Here is a 19,811-nt window from a genome sequence, read left to right on the forward strand (position 1 = left end):
AAACAACGCAAAGAAATATATACAAGAACCGACCGCGGCGCCGTAAAAGATTATGGAAAAGAGGAGAGAAAAAGAGAAGGAGGAGGAGGAGGAGGAGCAAGATAAGGCAGAGTGTGAGGAGGAGGTGGCAAAGGCGGATGAAACGACGAAAAGCGACACACCCATAAAAGACGACGCTAAGAAATACAGATCCGATCGCTGCTGGAACGTAAAATATTATGGAAGCGAGAAAGGGAGAGGAAAAGAATAGCGTGACAGAGGAAAAATAATACACACACACACACACACACACACACACACACACACACACACACACACACACACACACAGGCAGGGGTGCAATTCCAGTATAAAGTTGCCGTCGGAGTAAGCGAGACAAGGAATATAAAAATGTATCTGGACGGCGAGTGATATCGAAGTAAATCTGTTTTGCATTTTTGAGATTCTAGGACGCAAAACTTTGACAATATCTGGAGTCGGGCGGCGGAATTCATGAAGGCTCAAAGTCGCCGTGCCAAAGGAGGGAAAAAAAAAAAAACTAGACATATAAACCTAAAAGAAAAGAAAATAAGCGGATTGCTCGTATAAAAAAAAATTGCCAAACTCTTAATCGGAAACACGCCAACTCTATTGTACGAGAATAAAGTTGAAAAAATATATAAAAATGGGGGTAGCGAGGGAAGGAAGGAGGGATTCACTTGTCTGCATGCATGGGATTAGATACTTTTCATTGGAGGAGTTGGCGCTGTCATGAGATCGAAGCGTCTTGTAGTTTCTGATCCTCCTGTGACTTTCATTCTTATCGAGTTTATAAGTATACTGACTACCCAAGAGATTCTGATTCTTTTACTATTGAACTGGGAACATTTTTACCTTAATTAACTACCTAACATGAATTACCTGGGAGTTATTAGAAACCAGGTGAAGGACGGGAAGAGGATTATTAACTGGGTGACTGGGAGGTGTAAGATGCTGGGTGGAGAGTGAGGGTGGATGCTGGGATGAGATGGGTGGATGAAGGATGTGATGGGAGAGAGGAAAACATCAATCACTGGGTGGGAAAGGTGAAGGAGGTGAATGAGGGATGCTGGGATGCTTGGTGGAGCGTGAGGATGGATGCTGGAAAGAGATGAGAGGGTGAAGGATGAGAGTTGAAGGATGAGAGAGTGGAGATCAAAAACTGGGTGAAAAAGATGCAGGGTGAAGAGAGGCGACGGGTGTATGATGAGACGGTGATCAGCTCGGGGACTAGGGGCTGAGGGTCGTATTTTAAAACATTTCGTCGCCCAAGTTCACATATTTGACATGGCTTTCGTAAGAGCTGTAGGCCTTTCCAGAGGTAGTTTTATGACCCTGGTGGTAGTCTGACCCTTCTTCTGTGCCATGAACCTTAAAAAACATTCCTGAAGACCCGATTGATCCCCTCTTTGACCTTTAGAAATAGTCGATGTGAGAAGCGATGGTGTCTTAAAATACAGCCCTAAGACTTCTGGGGCTACGCGAAGGGCTGTGGGGCTGAAGGTGAAGGAGAGATTGCGGTACTTAAGAGCGGCAAGATGAGGCTATTTCCTGGTTGATCATCCTTCGACAGACTTTCATGATTCGATGCATACCTACGCAGCTTCCTCCCTTCGCGATGTTTACTGACTAAAGATAGATAGATAGATAGATAAATAGGAAATAGAAATACAGATAAATAGATATAGATAGTATCCACGCTGACTGCTCACCTAGATGATTGAGATAAATAAAGATAGATAAATAAATAGATAGATAGATATACAGGTAAATAGATAGATATAGATATAACCCACGTTTACTGCCCACCTAGATATATATAAAGATGATGTAGATAGATAGATAGATAGATATAGATAGACGGGTGGCTGACTGGCTGGCTGGCTGGCTTGCGTATGTGGTTTCGGGAAGGGAAAACATCATCATCTCTGCTTAATGTGATTTTTGTCCCTCTTCTTCTGAAATTTATATTGTTATTATTATTTAGAGGAATATTGACAGCCCCGTTGGTTTGTTGGTTTCTTCCTTTGATGTTCCCAACCCTGAACAGTTTTTACATTTTTCTATCCATTTTTTGTTCACATTTTTCATCCTTAAAACAGCATTTTGTCCTACATTGTTTCGCTATTTCCTTCCCCTCACTTTTACTGTCCTCGTTCTCGAAATCGCTTTTAACGTCGTATTGTTTTACTGTTATATTTTGAACTCACAATTTGCTCTCCCGGAACAGCGCTTAAAACGAAATTCTATAGAGTGGTATTTTTTGTTATTGGAGCCGGGTCTGCATGTGACTCTCCCTGCCGTGAACAAAAGACGCGTGGGTGCTATAATACTGGAGGTGACACGAGTCCTTCCTTCACATGTGTGGCTGAAGGCGCCGTGACGGAGGTGGTGAAGACGCTCCCGCACGTCTCCCATGTTTACAGTGCATGAGTCTGCCATGATGCCACTGTCAAGGATTTTCATGCAGGGTTGGGTCAGAGTGCAAGTGCTCATATTCAAACTCGCACTTAAGTTTAGTTTAATGTAGTCATTGTCGCATTTGAGTTTATAACCTGTGAGTGGACCGCGTGAACTTAAGGAAAACAATTACTTTCAAATACAACCACAAAAATACACGTGAAAGTGTTGTAAGTGACCAGTTGAAGCAAGGGTCAGGTTCTGGGTGGCATCACGGTAATGTGTTGAGCTGTTTCAAAAATAATATGCTTTAAGCGATTATAGTGTTTATGCTTGGATTCAGTATAACAGAATCTTTCTTGTGCCCCAGTCCACCTAGGTAACTGAGTATGACTGAGATTCGTGATATCATAATTAGCTGAAACGCAATGTACTTCAACTTCAGTCTAAGGCTGTTGTCAAGTAACGTGCGTGTTTTTGTCTCCTCCAGCGGGGGATGTCCGGCGAGGAGGTGGTGGTGCTGCTGAACGTGTCCCACGCCTCGGCGGGCCGCTACAAGTGTGAGGTGCTGGCCGACTACCCGAGCTTCGAGAAACACGCCGAGATCACCCACATGCAGGTCATAGGTAAGCCAACTACGCCGAGGAGCCGCCCCGCTGCCTTGTGTGTGCGTGTATGTGCATCAGGTTTCTGGTTATTATTACTGATATTCAGGAAATAAAAATACGATATATCAGCAAAGTAAACATTCAATTTCGTGTGTGTGTGTGTGTGTGTGTGTGTGTGTGTGTGTGTGTGTGTGTGTGTGTGTGTGTGTGTGTGTGTGTGTGTGTGTGTGTGTGTGTGTGTGTGTGTGTGTGTGTGTGTGTGTGTGTGTGTGTGTGCGCGCGCGCGTGCCTACACATTCAATGCAGGGCTAAAAGTTTTATTAATTCCAAAATCCGCTTCCACCGAAAAACTACTTCCGTGCAGCAGCAGCGCGGCGGCAGGCAGCACCCAGACAGTCCCGGCGGGGGCCACCAGGCAGGCAGGAGTGTGTTTCAGGCAGCCGCGCTCTTTAAGGCCCCGCAACACATAGCGTCCACCAGATACTTCGTCAGGCCAGAGGTCACTGTTGTTCTCTGTAACCCTCAGCTCGCCACGCCGACACTCCCACTAATACTGGGCTCTTGTGTTCAGCGCCGCAAAAGATCGGACGACCCGGAAAAGATTCCTCTGGCGACGATTTCCCTGCGTGCTGGCCGCCCCTCAGCAGCACTTCTCTCAGCAGCCCCTCTCCCCACCGCTGCCAGCATGCTGAAGCTCAAATGATTCACTCAAATTGCCAGTCCTGTACATGGCATGTGATAACGTGTGGGGTGCACGGCGACCTACGTTCCCCTCGGTTCCGTTCCGACCCACCCCGTCCATTCCATCCCGTCCTGTCCCGTCCCGTTTCTTCCGTCCCGTACCAGCTGATGACTTTATTTCCACTGCCGCCGTCATTCCAGTTCTGAAAACGAACGCCATTCACGAGTCGCCGCTGAATAAAATGAGGCGGTGAGCGTCCTGCACGATTTGGACTCACTTTTCCTTCTTTACACCGTTTTAAATTAACAAAACGCCACTTTTCTGTAGCGTGGCCGAGGTGGACGGTGCGAATCTTCATGAGGGAGGTTTAGGTCTTCCTGGCACGCTTGTCTTACGTCCTCACTCCTACGTTACGACACAAAACCCTCTGAGCACGTGACCCCCGACTTCCCGATACCACACCTGCCCAACACCTGCCCTATAACAGCTCCGCACAAGCCCCTGGCCACGCGTGACGGCCGCCTCACCCAAAAGCTGCCTCGTACCGCTTGGGTTAACCGCTCTACTGGAAAATAAATATATAAAAGTAAATTGGTAAATAATGGAAATATTTTGGCGCAGAAATTTTGTGGCGTCACCCGTGTCACCCTGAGGACTTCCGCCGAGAGAGAGAGAGAGAGAGAGAGAGAGAGAGAGAGAGAGAGATTGTTAGTCTACCTTTGCATAAAAATATCCTCATATCATTCACGATTATTCATCTGATATCTCTCTCTCTCTCTCTCTCTTCCCCCCTGCTTCCTAAGACTGCCAATAATTTGTCCTCCTCCTCCCGTTAATTTTCCTTCCTGCTCCTCCTCCACAGTTTTCATCTTTTCCTTCACGTATTTCGCTACTTTTTAATATTTTCTAACTCTCCCATCAAATTAAGGACGCAATCCCCCCTGGTACTTGTGTCATCATCTGCCTCCTCTTCCCCTCCCTTCCCTCCTTCCCTTAACCCCTAACTCCCCCTCCCTACCCCTCCATCCCGTCATCCCTTCCTCTCATACTCCCCCCTTCCCCCCTAGCCCCCGTCCCCCGTAGCATCCAGCGCTGTAATCACCTCAACATTTTTTGGGGGGCAATACGTTAATAATTTGTTCACTTCCGTAATTCTCGCGATCAGCCTCATTACCCAGCGTCAGGAAAGGAGGAGGGCGGGGGGGGAGGGGGGAGGACGGGTGGCAGGGTGGCAGGGGAGGTTGGGAAGTCTCCGTCTTTATATATCCTGAATGCATAATTTGCGAGCCGAGTCGGACGCAAAGTTTCTGACAAATACCGTAAAACTTCGGCGCATTTTGAGGGAGATGGCTTTTCGAATGATCTCGGGGCGCCGGCGGAGGCCACGGAGAATGAATGATGCGATATATTGAGGCACATTTTAAGGACAGAGGCTGAAGGCATTGATGTAAAGTCAAAACAAGACACGAGGAACATTAGTCAAGAGGGGTTCCTTTACCTAACTCTGAAGCATCTGCAAAAACGAAAAACGGTATATATTGAGGCTTTCTTCCGGGGTGATGGTGAACGTACTGAAATAAAGTAGAAAAAAAGACACGAGTAATATAAAGGTAAAAGCCAAGACGGTTTCGTGTACTTATCTCTTATGTATTTGTAAAGAGGAAAAACGGTATATACTGAGGCTCTCTTTAAGGGGCGGTGCTGAAAGTATTGATGGAATGAACAATACACAAAGAATAATAAGTTAAAAGTCTAGTCAGTTTCGTGTACCTAACTCTGAAGTATTTGTAAAGAGGAAAAGCTGTATTATTCAGGCTAACGGGATGAAGCTGAGTGTATTTCAAAGTAAAACGCAGACACGAGATAGAAAAAAAAACTCAAGGAATAATATTAGTCAAAAGGGAAGGAGTTGAAGGAGGAAAGAGAGGGAAGGGGTGGAGCGAGATGAGAGAGGGAATGAAGGGAGTGGAGGGAATGAAGGGAGGAGGTGGAGAAAGTAAAGGGAGGCGGTGGAGGGAGTGGAGGGAGGCGGTAAATATTTGTAAAGCAGAAAAAAAACTATATATTACTCCAACTAACAGGGGTGAAGGGGAGCGTTTGGCAAAGAAAGACGAAGACAAAAAAGAAAAAGAAGCTCCAGGAATAACATTAATCACGAGGATTGATGTACATACATAACTCCCTAGTACCGTGTTCATAAAAATAAAAAAATAACATATATTCACAGTAACGGAGGAATTTGAGCGTATTGCATAGTAAGAGGAGTACACGAAATGAGAAAAAAAAATATCGAGTGGCTTCGTGCATATAATCAAAACGGGAATCGCTGTTTGACGACGAATGGGTAAAAAAAAGGTAAAAAAATGGCAAAACAAAAAAAAGAGTCAACGGGTTCAAGTAGGTTCGCGCACGTAATCAAAACGGGAATCGCTGTTTGACGACGAATGGGTAAAAAAAGGGGAGAAAAAGGGTAAAAAAAAAAAAGAGTCAACGGCTTCGCGTGATGGACACAGACAACTTTGTAGACGAGGCGAGGAGGACCACTAATAAATCACGGAACAGCCATTATGAAGTCTGCGCTGCGCCTCCACGTACTCCACCGCCTCCCTCCCTCCATTCCCTCTGCCTCCACATCCACTTCCTCCTTCCACTAATAAATCACGGACCAGCCATTATGAAGTCTGCGCTGCGCCTCCACTTCTTCCACCGCCTCCCTCCCTCCATTCCCTCTGCCTCCACATCCACTTCCTCCTTCCACTAATAAATCACGGACCAGCCATTATGAAGTCTGCGCTGCGCCTCCACTTCCTCCACCGCCTCCTCCCTCCATTTCTCCTGCCTCCACATCCACTTCCTCCTTCCACTCCCTTCACTCCTTTTCTCCACTCCTTCCAGCGCCTCCCTTCCTCCACGCCCTCCACCACCTCCTTCCATGCTCTCCACATCCTCTACACCGCCTCTACTTTTTCAACCTCATCTCTTCATTCATTCCACTCCCTCCACTAAGTCCACTCCATCCATTCCCTCCCTCAACTGCTTTCACCCTCTCCCTCAACTCCCTCCACCCCTTCCCTCTACTCCCTCCCACAACTCCTTCCATCTATTCTCCCTCTCCTCTCCTTCCACCGTCTCCCTCCACTCCATTCACTTTCTCTCTCCACTCTCTCCACCGCCTCTCTCCACTTTACGGCTTCCATCACTGGCCGACACACTCCGCGCCCCACACCTGTCCGATAATTGGGCATCAGCTTCTAAATTAACGCCAATTTATGATTATGGCTGCACTGAGGAGAGAGTATGGAGCCCCCTCCCCCCCCCCCTTGCCATGCCCCTTTCACCCCCTCTCCCTTTACCAGGAGATCGTATGAAGTCCCCTGTCTCCCCTTCCATGCCCTACCCCCTTCCCTTTGCCAGGACATCGTATGTAGTCCCGTGCCCCCCCCCCCCGCCCCTTCTTCCCTTTCCCAGGAGATCGTATGAAGTCCCCTGTCCCCTCTTCCACCCCCTTCCCTTTTCCAGGAGATCGTATGGAGTCCCTTGCCCCCCCTGCCCCTTCCCTCCTTCTCCGTCCCCCTAATTCATGTTGCTAGTGGTAGAGATTCATCATAAGACAGTGAGGGGGGGAGAGACATACATGCTGAGGGTGCGTTGGAAGGGGGAGGAGTGTATGACGTGATGCGTACTCCTTCTTCCTTCCCCTTCCAGCTTTGCCTCCCTGCCTGTCCGTCTATTCCTGTTGCTAGTGGTACAGAGGACAGAGGGGAGGGGGGGGGGTTATATCCTTCCTTTGTGTAGGTTGGTTGGGGAGGAGGACGTTACGTTGTGTGGTCGACCCCTTCCCCCTTCCTTCCCCTTCAAGCCCTGCCTCCCTGCTTATCCCTCTACCCCTTCCGTTGACTGATTCATTGGGATATGTTGTCATGGCGCCGCAACAACAGAGGCCATATGGCACCGATATCTAAAGACCAGAATTAAAATCACTAAGTTTCTATAAAAGGTTGAAGGTGTGTAATTAAAAAAATCAACATAATAAAACGGCGAGACCCATGAATAGGACATCTGCCCCTTTTATTGGTAGTCGAGGGCCATCGTAGGACAGTGGGAGGGGGTACATGGCTAGTGAGGAGAGGCAGAAGGGAGGAGGGAGGATAAGAATGGCATGACGTAAGATGATGTAGGAGCAGCGAGCAGCGGGCTTTTTTTTTATTATTGTTTCCTTTTTTGTGCCCTTGAGCTGTTTCCTTTGTTGTAAAAAAAAAAAAAAAAGCGAGCCTACACCATACAACTCTACACTCCTGCTGTCTTTCCTCTTTCCTCAACTGTACCTTCTTCATTAACCCATTTCTCTTCTGGCTATACCCTTGATTACAAAAAAAATGACAGACGTGGTATTGCTTTGTCACTCACCCCTTTCCTCCGACCCCGTACCTGGTGTGACTTCGTTTAGTCTCAAATGTCGGTATTGTCAGACACTTCCGCCTCACGTTAACAACTTCCAAAAGGCCGAGGATGAGATTAAACGGGTTCTCATGAGTGATTTTTAGGTTCATTGTACAAAGTAAGAGTCAAACAACCACTAGGGTCATAAAACTACCCTTGGCAATACCCAAAACTCCTACGAAAGCCTTGTGTGCGTGGGTGCCGAAATGTTGAAGAATATGGATCTTCGCCTCAAGAGCTCAAATCTATCTTGCAAGACATTTTGGACCATCTTGACATTGCCGCGACGCCCAGGTCCCCAGAAAGCAGCGTGCTCTCTGTTCCATCCCTCGTGACACTTAGGATTAGAGGGATTTCCTGAGATCCTGTCCTTGTACAAGCAGACGGAAGCCCTCTCAAAAAAACAAAAACGATCCCTCTCCACCGTGAAAAAAAAAAAAAAACGTGCAAATGCCAGAAAAGTAAAGGTTCACGCACCGCCTTCGATCCCTCTGCCATCAAACTTATTAAGGACAAATGTCGGCCGTGCACTGCATGGGAGACCTTCAACATCGAACTTCCGTGACGAATGCCGCAATTAATCCCTGGCAGCTATTTGTAACTCTTGGGCCAGACCCGTTTGTCCACCCACCATGTCCACTATGCAGACGTGAGTGAACATGTGGATGGGCTACTCTGCATGATCATTTGCAACTCTTGGGCCACTCGCGAGGACAAATTTTTAAACAGGCGTGGGTGAACCTATGAACAGGCTACTCTATAATGATCTCTAGACGATGGCCTCTCTTGGTTAATCCCAATGCCAACAAGTTCAGTTTAGATCGGTCCATTTCGGTTTAGTTGAGATAGCCTTGAAATCGGCCTATCCACGTGCTTTCTTTCCTGTTTATTCTAGTTTTTCGATGTCTTCTCTCCTTATGATCTCTCGTCTATTATTTCATGGCTGTTCTTCCATGTCTTCTCTTCTTCTTGTGCTCATTTCTTCTGTTCTTGTGTGTCTGTTCTTCAATGTGTTCTCTTCTTCTTGTGCTCATTTCTTCTCTGTTCTTGTGTGTCTGCTCTTCAATGTTTTCTCTTCTTCTTGTGCTCATTTCTTCTCTGTTCTTGTGTGTGTTCTTCAATGTTTTATCTTCTTCTTGTGCTCATTTCTTCTCTGTTCTTGTGTGTCTGCTCTTCAAAGTTTTCTCTTCTTGTGCTCATTTCTTCTCTGTTCTCGTGTGTCTGTTCTTCAATGTTTTCTCTTCTTCTTGTGCTCATTTCTTCTCTGTTCTCGTGTGTCTGTTCTTCAATGTTTTCTCTTCTTCTCGTGCTCATTTCTTCTCTGTTCACGTGTGTCTGTTCTTTAAAGTTTTCTCTTCTTCTTGTGCTTCATTTCTCGTCTAATGTTGTGTGTCTGTTCTTCAGTGTTTTCTCTTCTTCTTGTGCTCATTTCTTCTCTGTTCTTGTGTGTCTGTTCTTCCATGTCTTCTCTTCTTCTTGTGCTTCCTTTCTCTTCTAATGTTGTGAGGCTGTTCTTCGATGTCTCTTCTTCTTGTGATTTCTTTCTCGTCTATTGTTGTGTAGTTGTTCTTCGATATCTTCTTGTGCTTTCTTTCTTGTCTATTCTTCTGAGGCTGTTCTTCGATGTCTCTTCTTCTTTTGATTCCTTTCTTGTCTATTCCTGAGAGGCTGTTCTTTGACGTTTTCTCTTCTTCAACAACACGTGCATATGGAGCCAAGAATTCAAGGCTCTTATAAACACTCGATAACGTCTGGGGCAGCCTTAATTCTCCCACACATTTACTCTTCTCATGAGGAAACTAAGGCAACAACACGCGCCATAAAATCCGTATTCATGGAAAATATTTCACTTTTCCCCGAAGCCGCGAACTTCCCTCCTAAGCACCGGGAAGCGCGCCCTGGGGTCCTCCCTCGGGGGCCTCGTGCGTCACAGAGCCCAAAGTTAAATTTTATTAAGGCACCAGAAGCCGCAACTCCGTCCACCGCCCCCCCCTCACCCCCACTCATCCACCCCCGCTCACCCACTCATCTTCATCCTCACCCCTACTCCCTCTCCCCCTCCCTTACTCTTACCCCCTCATCTTTCTTTCCTCCTCCCCTTCTCTTTAATCATTCATCCCTCTCCCTCTCCCCCTTTCGTCCTCACCTCCTCATCTTCCTCCCTCTATCACTTCCCTTCTTTTAACCCCTTTACCGATCTCTCTTCCTCTCCTCTCCTTACCTTTCTCCCTCTCCTCTTCTTCTCCTTTCCACTTCTTCACCCTTCTCCCTCTCTCCCCCTCTCTTTTACCGCTCCTCTTTTGTCCTCACCTTTACTTTTCATCCTTCATCCTATCTTCCTATATCTTGTTCACCCACCCCTCTCCCTCTCCTCGTTTTCACTACTTCCACCTCTCTCTCTCTCCCCCTCCCCCTCCTCCTCTTCGCCCCTGCTACCTCTCTTATCTTCTTCTCCCACTCCAACCCCTCCTCCGATTTTTCCGTCCCTCGTAACTCCTCATTCGCACAGTCTCAGCCGCTAAGTTGCATGCATGTTTTATATTTCCTCTTTCCCCGCCGCTAAAACTTTCCGCTCCCCTTCCTTTGCTCAGCCATTTTCTCCGCCCCACAATCCTCTTCTCCTCTCCCCCTCCACCCCTTCACCCCCTCGCCCTCCCCTCTCCCCACCTACCCCCAATCTTTCACTCCCAGAACCCTTCATCGCCAGTCTCTCTCTCCCTCTCCCTCTCTCTCTCCCTCCCTTCTGCAACTTGTAAACTTTAATCTCCCCTCCGAAAAGTTCCTTTTATCAAGCTTCTCTCTCTCTCTCTCTCTCTCTCTCTCTCTCTCTCTCTCTCTCTCTCTCTCTCTCTCTCTCTCTCTCTCTCTCTCTCTCTCTCTCTCTCTCTCTCTCTCTCTCTCTCTCTCTCTCTCTCTCTCTCTCTCTCTCTCTCTCGTTTTCCCTCCACTAACATCCTTCAATCTCGGCTTTATCCCTTTGGCAGTCCCAAGTAATTTCTCTTCAACAAACGCACGCAATTCCGGATTTTCCTCGGACAACACACACACACACACACACACACACACACACACACACACACACACACACACACACACACACACACGCACACACATGGACCTCTCCCTCCCCACACACACACTTACAGCTCTTTGTTTCTTTCTTTCCTTTATCTCTCTCACTCACTCATCTTTCCCATCTTCTCGTTCATGCATTCTTTTCTCTCTCTCTCTCTCTCTCTCTCTCTCTCTCTCTCTCTCTCTCTCTCTCTCTCTCTCTCTCTCTCTCTCTCTCTCTCTCTCTCTCTCTCTCTCTCTCTCTCTCTCTCTCTCTCTCTCTCTCTCTCTCTCTCTCTCTCTCTCTGTCCTTGTCCGTCGAGAATAAAAGCTCCGAGTGTCACTTCGCAGAGTCGTGTGTCACCTTCATCTTCTTCGGTAATATGGTTATGGCGGCCTCGTTGTGAATGTCGAGCGTGTGTTGATGCCCTCTCTGTCTTCCTCCGTCTGCCTTTTTTATTGTGTGTGTGTGTATATGTGTGTGTGGGGGGGGGGGGGTTCATTCCTCTCTTGTGCATCTGTGATATGTGTGTTCTTATTTCGTTTGTTTCTATTGCGTTTTCTTTCTTTTCTTACATTTCATTTGCCTGTCATATTTTTGGGGGTGTTTCTGTTTCTGTCTGTTTCTTTATTTGTCTGTCTGTTTTTCTTTTCCGTTTGACTGCTTGTGTATAATATGTGTGGTTTCTCCGGCTGTTTTTGTCTTTGTTTGTTTGTTTATATTACCGTTGTTTAATGTCAGTCCACCTGTCAGTCTGTCTCTCTATTTTCGCATGCTCGAGTTTATAAGTGTGTGTTTGTCTGTATGTCTGTCTGTATCTCTGGCTTTATGAATATGTCTTTTTTCTTATTTATTTTGTCTGTGTCTGTCTGGTTTTCTCTTCCTCTGTTTCTTTATCCATTCTGCTTGTCTAGCTGTCTCGTTATCTCCTCTGTTTATGTGCATCTGCCTCTCTGTCTGTCTGTCTGTCTGTGCGTCTGTGGCTGTCTGTCTATGCGTTTGTCTATCTGTCTGTCTGTCTGTCTGTCTGTCTGTCTGTCTGTCTCGTCTCCTCTCCTCTCGTCTCCTCTCCTCTCCTCTCCTCTCCTCTCCTCTCTCTCTCTCTCTCTCTCTCTCTCTCTCTCTCTCTCTCTCTCTCCGTTGCAATTGTTTTCCTTGGGGCCAAATTTAATAAGTTCGTTGCGGAGGGGAAGAAAACGACAATGAGGAACGTTCCGACGACCACTAACTCCCCTATTTTTTACCTCCCATTTTAATAACGTTGTCTTTGGCTCCTTTTTTTTCTCCCTCTCTCTCTCTCTCTCTCCTTTTCTCTCTCTCTCTTTATCTTTCCTTTAGTGCCCCCTTTTACGACGTCGTTTTCTTTGTTATCCTTTCTAATTATCCCTTTTCCATTGGCGTGTAAAGATGTATAACTCTCTCTCTCTCTCTCTCTCTCTCTCTCTCTCTCTCTCTCTCTCTCTCTCTCTCTCTCTCTCTCTCTCTCTCTCTCTCTCTCTCTCTCTCTCTCTCTCTCTCTCTCATATATCACAGCTTCCATCCCGTTTTCCTGCATTTCTTTCAACTTTCTTCCTTCCTTCCTTCAATATCTTCCTCCTTCCTGACCTCTTTTAGCACTTTCTTACTTCAATAGCTTCCTTCGCACGTCCTCTTCCTTCTTCCTTTATCTTCATTCCCTAACTTTCCTCCACGCCCTAATTCTTTGCTGATCTTCCTTCCTTCCTTTTTTTCTTTCTTCCTTTTTCTTTTTTCCTTTCTTCCTTCCTGTCTTTCTTCCTTTCTTTGCTTGCCTGTTTCTTTCTTTCCTTCCTTCCTTCTTTCTTTCTTCATAACCCCAATTTCTTACTGACCTTCCTCTCATTCTCTTTTCTTTCATTCCTTTCTTTCTTTCTCTTCCTTTCTTCCGTTCATTCTTTCTCCATTCTTTTCTTCTTCCCTCCCTCCCTCCTTCCTTCCTTCTTTCCTTCCTTCCTTCCTTCCTTCCATCTTTCGTTCCTTCCTTCTTTCTTTCCTTCCTTCCTTCTTGTCTTCATTCATTCATTCAATCAGTCTCCTCTTCTCATTCCCATCGCCTTGAACTTTTCTTTAACAGTTCTTCTCCTCCTCCTCCTCCTCCTCCTCTCCTCTTCATGCACTCCCCTTCTTAATCATCTATCAACTTTCCCTCGCTCTCTCCCTTCCACCCTATTCTCCTCATTTCCATTTCTATTCCATCTCTCTTCTTCTCTTTCCTTTGTGTATACTTCTGCGCTCACCCCCTCCTCCTTGCCCTCCTTCCCTCCCTCCCTCCCTCCTTTGTTCCTTCGTCTCCTTCCCACTCTCTATTTCTGCCTCTTTTCCATCCTCTCCATGTTGCTCTTTTGTATGTAGCCTCCACCCACACAGCATCCCTCCCAGCATCCCTTCCTCTCCTCTCTCTCTCTCTTCCCTTCCCTCCCCCCTTCTACGGCACTTGCCAACCCATCCTCCCTTCATCCTTTCCCTCTCTCCTTCTCCTGGTCACCCCTCTCCTCCATCCCCCAATCACCTATCATCCCTCCCTCCTTCCCTTCCTTCCTTCTCCTTCACCCTCCCCAGTTCCCTCCTTCTTACTCTCCCTCTCCTTCGCCTTCCCTCCCTCCCTCCCCCGATCCTCCATTACTCACTTCCAGTTTACCAAAGCCCTCAATCATTAACCCATAACCAGAAGCGTAAGCCTGGCACGGGGCGGCCTGGGGCGGGGCTGGGGGAAGGACTGGGGCGGGGCTGGGGAAAGACTGGGGTAGGGGTGAGATGGGTGGTAGGTGGATGGGGGTAGAGTGGAACGGAGAGCAGAGCAGAGGCATAGAAAAGAATAGTGAGGTAAAATTGGAAGAAGGGAAGAGGACTGAAGGGTAAGGGCTGAGGGAAGGGGCTGAAGGATGGACTAGGAGCAAGGTAAGGAAAGGGTAGCGTGTAAAACAGCCCCATCCTTACCTTTAGTGTCTCAGGGTAAGGATGAGGCTGGGAGTGAGGTAGAGGCTAATGACAAGGGCAGGACAGGACTAGAAGGGGCTGGGAAAGGAAAGACGTTTATAGGAAGGGGAAGGACACGTTCAGAAGGGGCTGAGAAGGGAAAACGCTAAGGGCAGGAGTAAGGGAAAGGTCGGGATGGGACTTAGAAGGGAGGACACTGAAAGACGGGGGTAGGACAGGTCTGGAAGGGACTGTAAAGGGAAGACGCGGGAAAAAAAGGGGCAGGGGATGGTCTGGAAGGGGCTGAAAAGACGCTAAAGAAACAAGGTAAAACAGATAGGGGGTACAGATCGAGCAGGGGTGAGTCTCAGGGCTAGGTTATGGCAGGGGTGGGTCTCAGGGCTAAGTTATGGCAGGGGTGGGTCTGGGCGCTAGGTCGGGGCTAGGTGGGGGGCAGGGGTGGTCCTGGCGGGGCTGTTATCCCGGAGCACCAAACTTAAGCCCTCCGCCATCATCTGAGACGCGCCCGATCACGCTCAACACCCATTTTTCTCTTAATCCTCCATGAACCATAAGTTTTCGTCCCCAGACACGCCCACGCCCCGCGCCAGATGTTAGGTGGGGGAGGAGGAGGAGGAGGAGGAGGAGGAGGAGAGAAGAAGAAGAAGGAAATAGAGGAGGATCAGAAGGAGCAGCAGGATGATGCATGGAGGCGCGGAAACATGGTGAAGTAGGCAACAGAAAGCATGTTCGGTCATAACGAGGTTGTCAGGTTTAGTTACTCAGGTACTTTAGTGGCCTGAAGAACAGATCGAAGAGTAGTACTTTTGTAGGTACGTTCAGTTTAATATTGACGTAACAAAAAAAAAACAAAAAAACGATTAATGCGAATTTTAATGTTGATCGTTTTCGCAGTATCTACTTCTGCAGGAAGGTTATTCCAAAAGTGGACGAGTGTTTGAGAAAAAAAAATACACCTGCTGTAGCGGTAGACTCATTTCTAGTTTTAGGGTTAGTTTGGAGCTCAAAAATCGGAGAGATCGACGTTACTGAAGTTAAAGAGGTACTTAAAAACCTGTATCAAATCCCTTCGTGATAGCATCATTTCCGACGTAAAGAGGTTAAGTCGCTTGAGTGGACATTCATATATGGCTGAGGAGGAGAACACGGAGGAGGACGACGCGGAGAACGAGTATGAGAGGAATATAAAAGAAAAAAACAGTTAATAATCCATACAGACGGTGGTTGCCTGGCTGCCTGGTGCTGCTGCGAGGAGGGGCGGCACGAGACTGAGGTGCTTCACAGTTCAAAGTGCTGTATGCAGGCTTCTCAGAGTGACTCCTCTCTTCCCTCACTGGCACGGCACTCACAGACACACAGACACACACTTAAGAATGCATGGACGAGATGACAATTCCGCTTGCTCTTAATCGAGTCAGGGAGGGCAGATGTTTCGTGTTTTCTGGAAGCTACAGCAGAGAGTGACACGCCATAACACAAACCACTCCCTCCCTTCACACACGTCGCAAGGTATAAGTAAGTACACACACACACCTACTCACTTTTTAACCTCTTCTCTTCTACTTTATTTCACATTCTTCCACTCTTTACCTATCCCTAACCACTCTCCTTTTCACTACTTTTCACCCATCTACACCCCCGCTTCCCCCCCCCCCCCCCCACACACACCCATGCACCCAGGCAATGTTGAATTCTGGCTCCTTCATTACCGCCTTCATAGACAGCCACGTCTATGCCGCTACACACAGACAATAACCCACGCAAGTCCTGTCCGTCCCTCCGTCCGTCCCTCTGTCTGTCCGTCTGGTGTCCGCGGCGAGCCTAAGTCTAACAATTGCTTTCCTGGGCAGGGAGGCAGCGGCGGCGACAGGACACGAGTAGAACACAAGGCTAACTTCAGAACCTCCATTGCTTAGTGCCGCCAGAAATGAATCCTAATATTCTATCTGTTGGCGGTGGTCGTACGTAGCGGAGGTGCAATATGCTTCCTGGGTTGAAAGTTGGGACAGATTTCGTAAGTCCGGACAGCCGTGGTAAGTCGGGAATCATGTCGTAAGTCGGGAATCATGTCGTAAGTCGGGAATCATGTCGTAAGTCGGGAATTATGTCGTAAGTCGGGAATCATGTCGTAAGTCGGGAATCATGTCGTAAGTCGGGAATCATGTCGTAATTCGATAATTATGTCGTAACTCGGGACAGAATTCGTAAGTCGGGATAGATTTCGTAAGTCGGGATAGATTTCAACATTCAAGACCTTACTTAAAGCAGCTGAAGTTAAGGTTAAGGTCGTCCGTTAACACTAAGCCTTAAGACTATGATAACCGTTAATGATGACAATGAGTTTAGTGTTGTGTAGGACAGATTTCGCAAGTAAGTCAGGACAGATTTCGCAAGTAAGTCAGGACAGATTTCGCAAGTAAGTCAGGACAGATTTCGTAAGTAAGTCAGGACAGATTTCGCAAGTAAGTCAGGACAGATTTCGTAAGTAAGTCAGGACAGATTTCGCAAGTAAGTCAGGACAGATTTCGCAAGTAAGTCAGGACAGATTTCGTAAGTAAATCAGGACAGATTTCACAATTCAAAACATTACTTACAACAGCAGAAGTGATCTAGGTGCTGTCCTGAAGACCACTCATCAACAGATTTCTAGAGTAAGTCAGGACAGATTTCGCAACGAGTCAGGACAGATTTCGCAAGTAAGTCAGGACAGATTTCGCCACTATAAACGCTCGCCTGCGCCAGAACAGGCTGGGCTGACCATCAGGCCTTACTTACAACAGCAGGAATGCCTACCGGCGCAATAGGCAATAACGTAAAAAAAAAAAAAAAAAACACATGACAAGGGCTAATGACGATAATGGGTCCAGTATTGTGTTAAACCTCCTGGAAACTCTCAAATTAAAACAGGCGAGCAGACTCATGTTGTCGGGTCTCAAGGGCATTCACCAGGACTGTTTAAACAAGATGATCTGGTAACAAACACACCAGACACAAGCAGCCTTTTCCCTGTCCCTCCTCCTCCTCCTCCTCCTCCTCCTCCTCCTCCTCCTCCTCCTCCAGGCCCCGGGGAAAACATGAAAACTGCAACCTCTTCCGCATAACATTCCGGCGCGTTGACAAAGAGCCCTCATTAATTATACACACACCGAGGGGAGGAGGAGGAGGAGGAGGAGGAGGAGGAGGAGGAAAAAGTAGAATGAGATGAAGGACAAGGACAAGAACAGGAACAAGAACGAGAATAAAAAGAACAGGAAGAAAACGGAGACAAGAAGAAAAAGAAAAAGAAGCGAAGAAAAGAAGAACAAAAACAAAAGAAAGTAAAAACAAGAGGAAAACAAAAATAAGAAATAAAATGGATGGGACGCAATAAGAGATTCATCACAAACATCCTCTATGGCACCACCACCACCACCACCATCACCACCACAATCACCTCTCCTCCCTAGGCCACGTGTTCCCTTCGGAGGCCACACGTAGAAACTCAGCAGAGGGCGTATTTATATAGGCCGGAGGGCGAGGGAGCAGAGTGAAGGGAAAAGGAGAAACGGAGAGAGGAGGAAGAGGGCAGAGGGAGGGAGTGACAGGGAGGAGAGGGGAGAAGGGCTGGAAGATGAGGGCGAGGAAGAAGGTGAAGGAGATGGAAAAGAAGAATGGGAGAAGGTGGGAAAGAGGATGAAGGATGGTCAGTAGAGTAGGGAGGATGAGGATAGGGGATGGAGGTGGAGAAGAGGGGTAGAAGAGGGCAAGGGGGGCTGAATGAAGGGGGGGAGAAGGGAGGGGAGAAAGGGTGGTGAAGACGACGGGGGAAGGAAAGAGGCGGAGAGGGAAAAGAAGAATGAAAGGTGGGTAAGAGGGTGAAGGAAGGTTACTAGAGAAGGGAGGATGAGGATAGGGGATGGAGGTGGAGAAGAGGGGTAGAAGGGGGCAAGAAGGGCAGATGGATGAAGAGGGAGAGAAGGGGTGGTGAAGAAGACGGGGGGGGGGGGGGTGAGAGGGAAACAGAACGTGATGCTCTTTTGTTATAACAGTTGTAAAATTCCATCACCATCTTTTCTGTAAACTGATTCTCCATCCATTTATCGCTTCTCTTCCTCCCCATCGTGTATTTCCTCTCCTTCATCACCGTGCATCACCAGACTAAACCACACATTCGACATATACATCATACATACAAGTGCGAGATTTGGTTTATCAATAGAGTGGTGGAAGAGTGGAAGAGGCTCAGCAGTCATGTTGTGAGAGTTAATACATTTATCTCATCTTTCAGGGAATGATTAGATAAATTTATAGATAATTAGATTAGGTGGGGTTAGGTTTACAGGAGCTGCCCTTGTATAAGCCTACCCGCCCCTTGTAGACTCCTTATGTTCTTATATTCTTTTAATCTATCCTCATTTCACAACACACAATATCCCTATACATCACCACATGCTACCACTACAATTCGTACCTCAACACACATCTTCACTTTTTTTTCCGATCCTCTCCCTTTTATAAATCATTACGTAGTTTTTTTTTTTTCGTGTGTGTCAAAGTAAGTCAGTCAGTCAGTCAGTCAGTCAGTCAGTCACACACTCACTCACTCACTCACCCTCGTTCACTCATTCACTCACACACTCACTTCCTCATTCAGACTCCCTCACTCATTCGATCAACTTGTCTTCAAGATCCTCAAATCCTCGCTAGCTCTTTCCCTTCTCTCTTCCCTTCCCCTCCATTTGATTTCCTTGCATTTTTCCGAGAGACGCCTTCCTTCCTTCCTTCCTTCCTTCCTTCCCTCCTTCCTTCCTCCTCCCCTCCGCCAACACGTCTTTTTCCCTTTGCTTTAAGTCTTTCTATCTTAACAAATTTTATCTCCTCTCTCCTGTCTTCCCTCCGAACGCGCTTCCCTTCTCCTCAGTCTCGTGTTATTGTCTTTGCTCAGGATGGAGAAGAAGAGGAGAGAGGGAGAGGGAAGGAGGAAGAGAGGGGGGGGAGAGGGAAGAAGGGTTGTGTAGCTTCAAGACTGGGAGCCGTTTGCATGCAGTGGTCAGGTAAGTGGTGATGGTGGTGGTGGTGAAGGTGGCGGTGTTGACTTGTATAGGTAATGGTGATGGTGTTGGTGGTGAACACGTGCTGGTGATGGTGATTGTGATGATAATGGTATAGTGTTTGCAATGGTGGCGGTGATGGTGGTGGTCGTGGGGGTGATGGTGGTGAGGAGGAGGAGAGATGAAGCAAGACGACAACTCCTCCTCCTCCTCCTCCTCCTCCTCCTCCTCCTCCTCCTCCCGACCGTAGAAGCCATAGTGGAAAAGGAGTAAAAAAATAAGTCTCATAACAAGAAAGAGGAGGAGGAGGAGGAGAAGAAGGAGGAAGGAAGGAAGGAAAAAACACTGTTCTTCCGACGCACTGGGTGGAGGGTGGGGGAGGATGTATCGTAGCGGGGAGGGGGGTAGAGAGGAGAGGGGAGGGAAGGGGAGGTAATAAAAGTGAAGGGGAGGAAAGGCAAAGGAAGGAAAGGGAAAGATGAAAAATGAAGAGAAGGGAAGAGAGTGGGAAGGAAGGGAATGGAATGGAAGGGTAGGGTAAGGAATGGAAGGGAAGGGTCGGGGAGGGAAGGGAAGGGAAGGAATGGAATGGAAGGGTAGGGTAAGGAAGGGCAGGGAAGGGA

General features: G+C 47.5%; 1 protein-coding gene across 1 annotated transcript in view; it reads left to right on the top strand.

Moving 5' to 3' along the window:
- LOC127005883 (uncharacterized) overlaps positions 1 to 19,811 on the top strand; it is a 265,537-nt gene that overhangs the window by 234,156 nt on the left and 11,570 nt on the right. The window contains exon 4 of the mRNA XM_050875214.1: positions 2,909 to 3,044. Within this exon, the coding sequence (XP_050731171.1) occupies positions 2,909 to 3,044 (136 nt within the window). The remainder of the gene's footprint in view (positions 1 to 2,908; positions 3,045 to 19,811) is intronic.

The sequence above is a fragment of the Eriocheir sinensis genome, chromosome 31, assembly GCF_024679095.1.
Source record: "Eriocheir sinensis breed Jianghai 21 chromosome 31, ASM2467909v1, whole genome shotgun sequence".
NCBI classification, from domain to species: Eukaryota; Metazoa; Arthropoda; class Malacostraca; order Decapoda; family Varunidae; genus Eriocheir; species Eriocheir sinensis.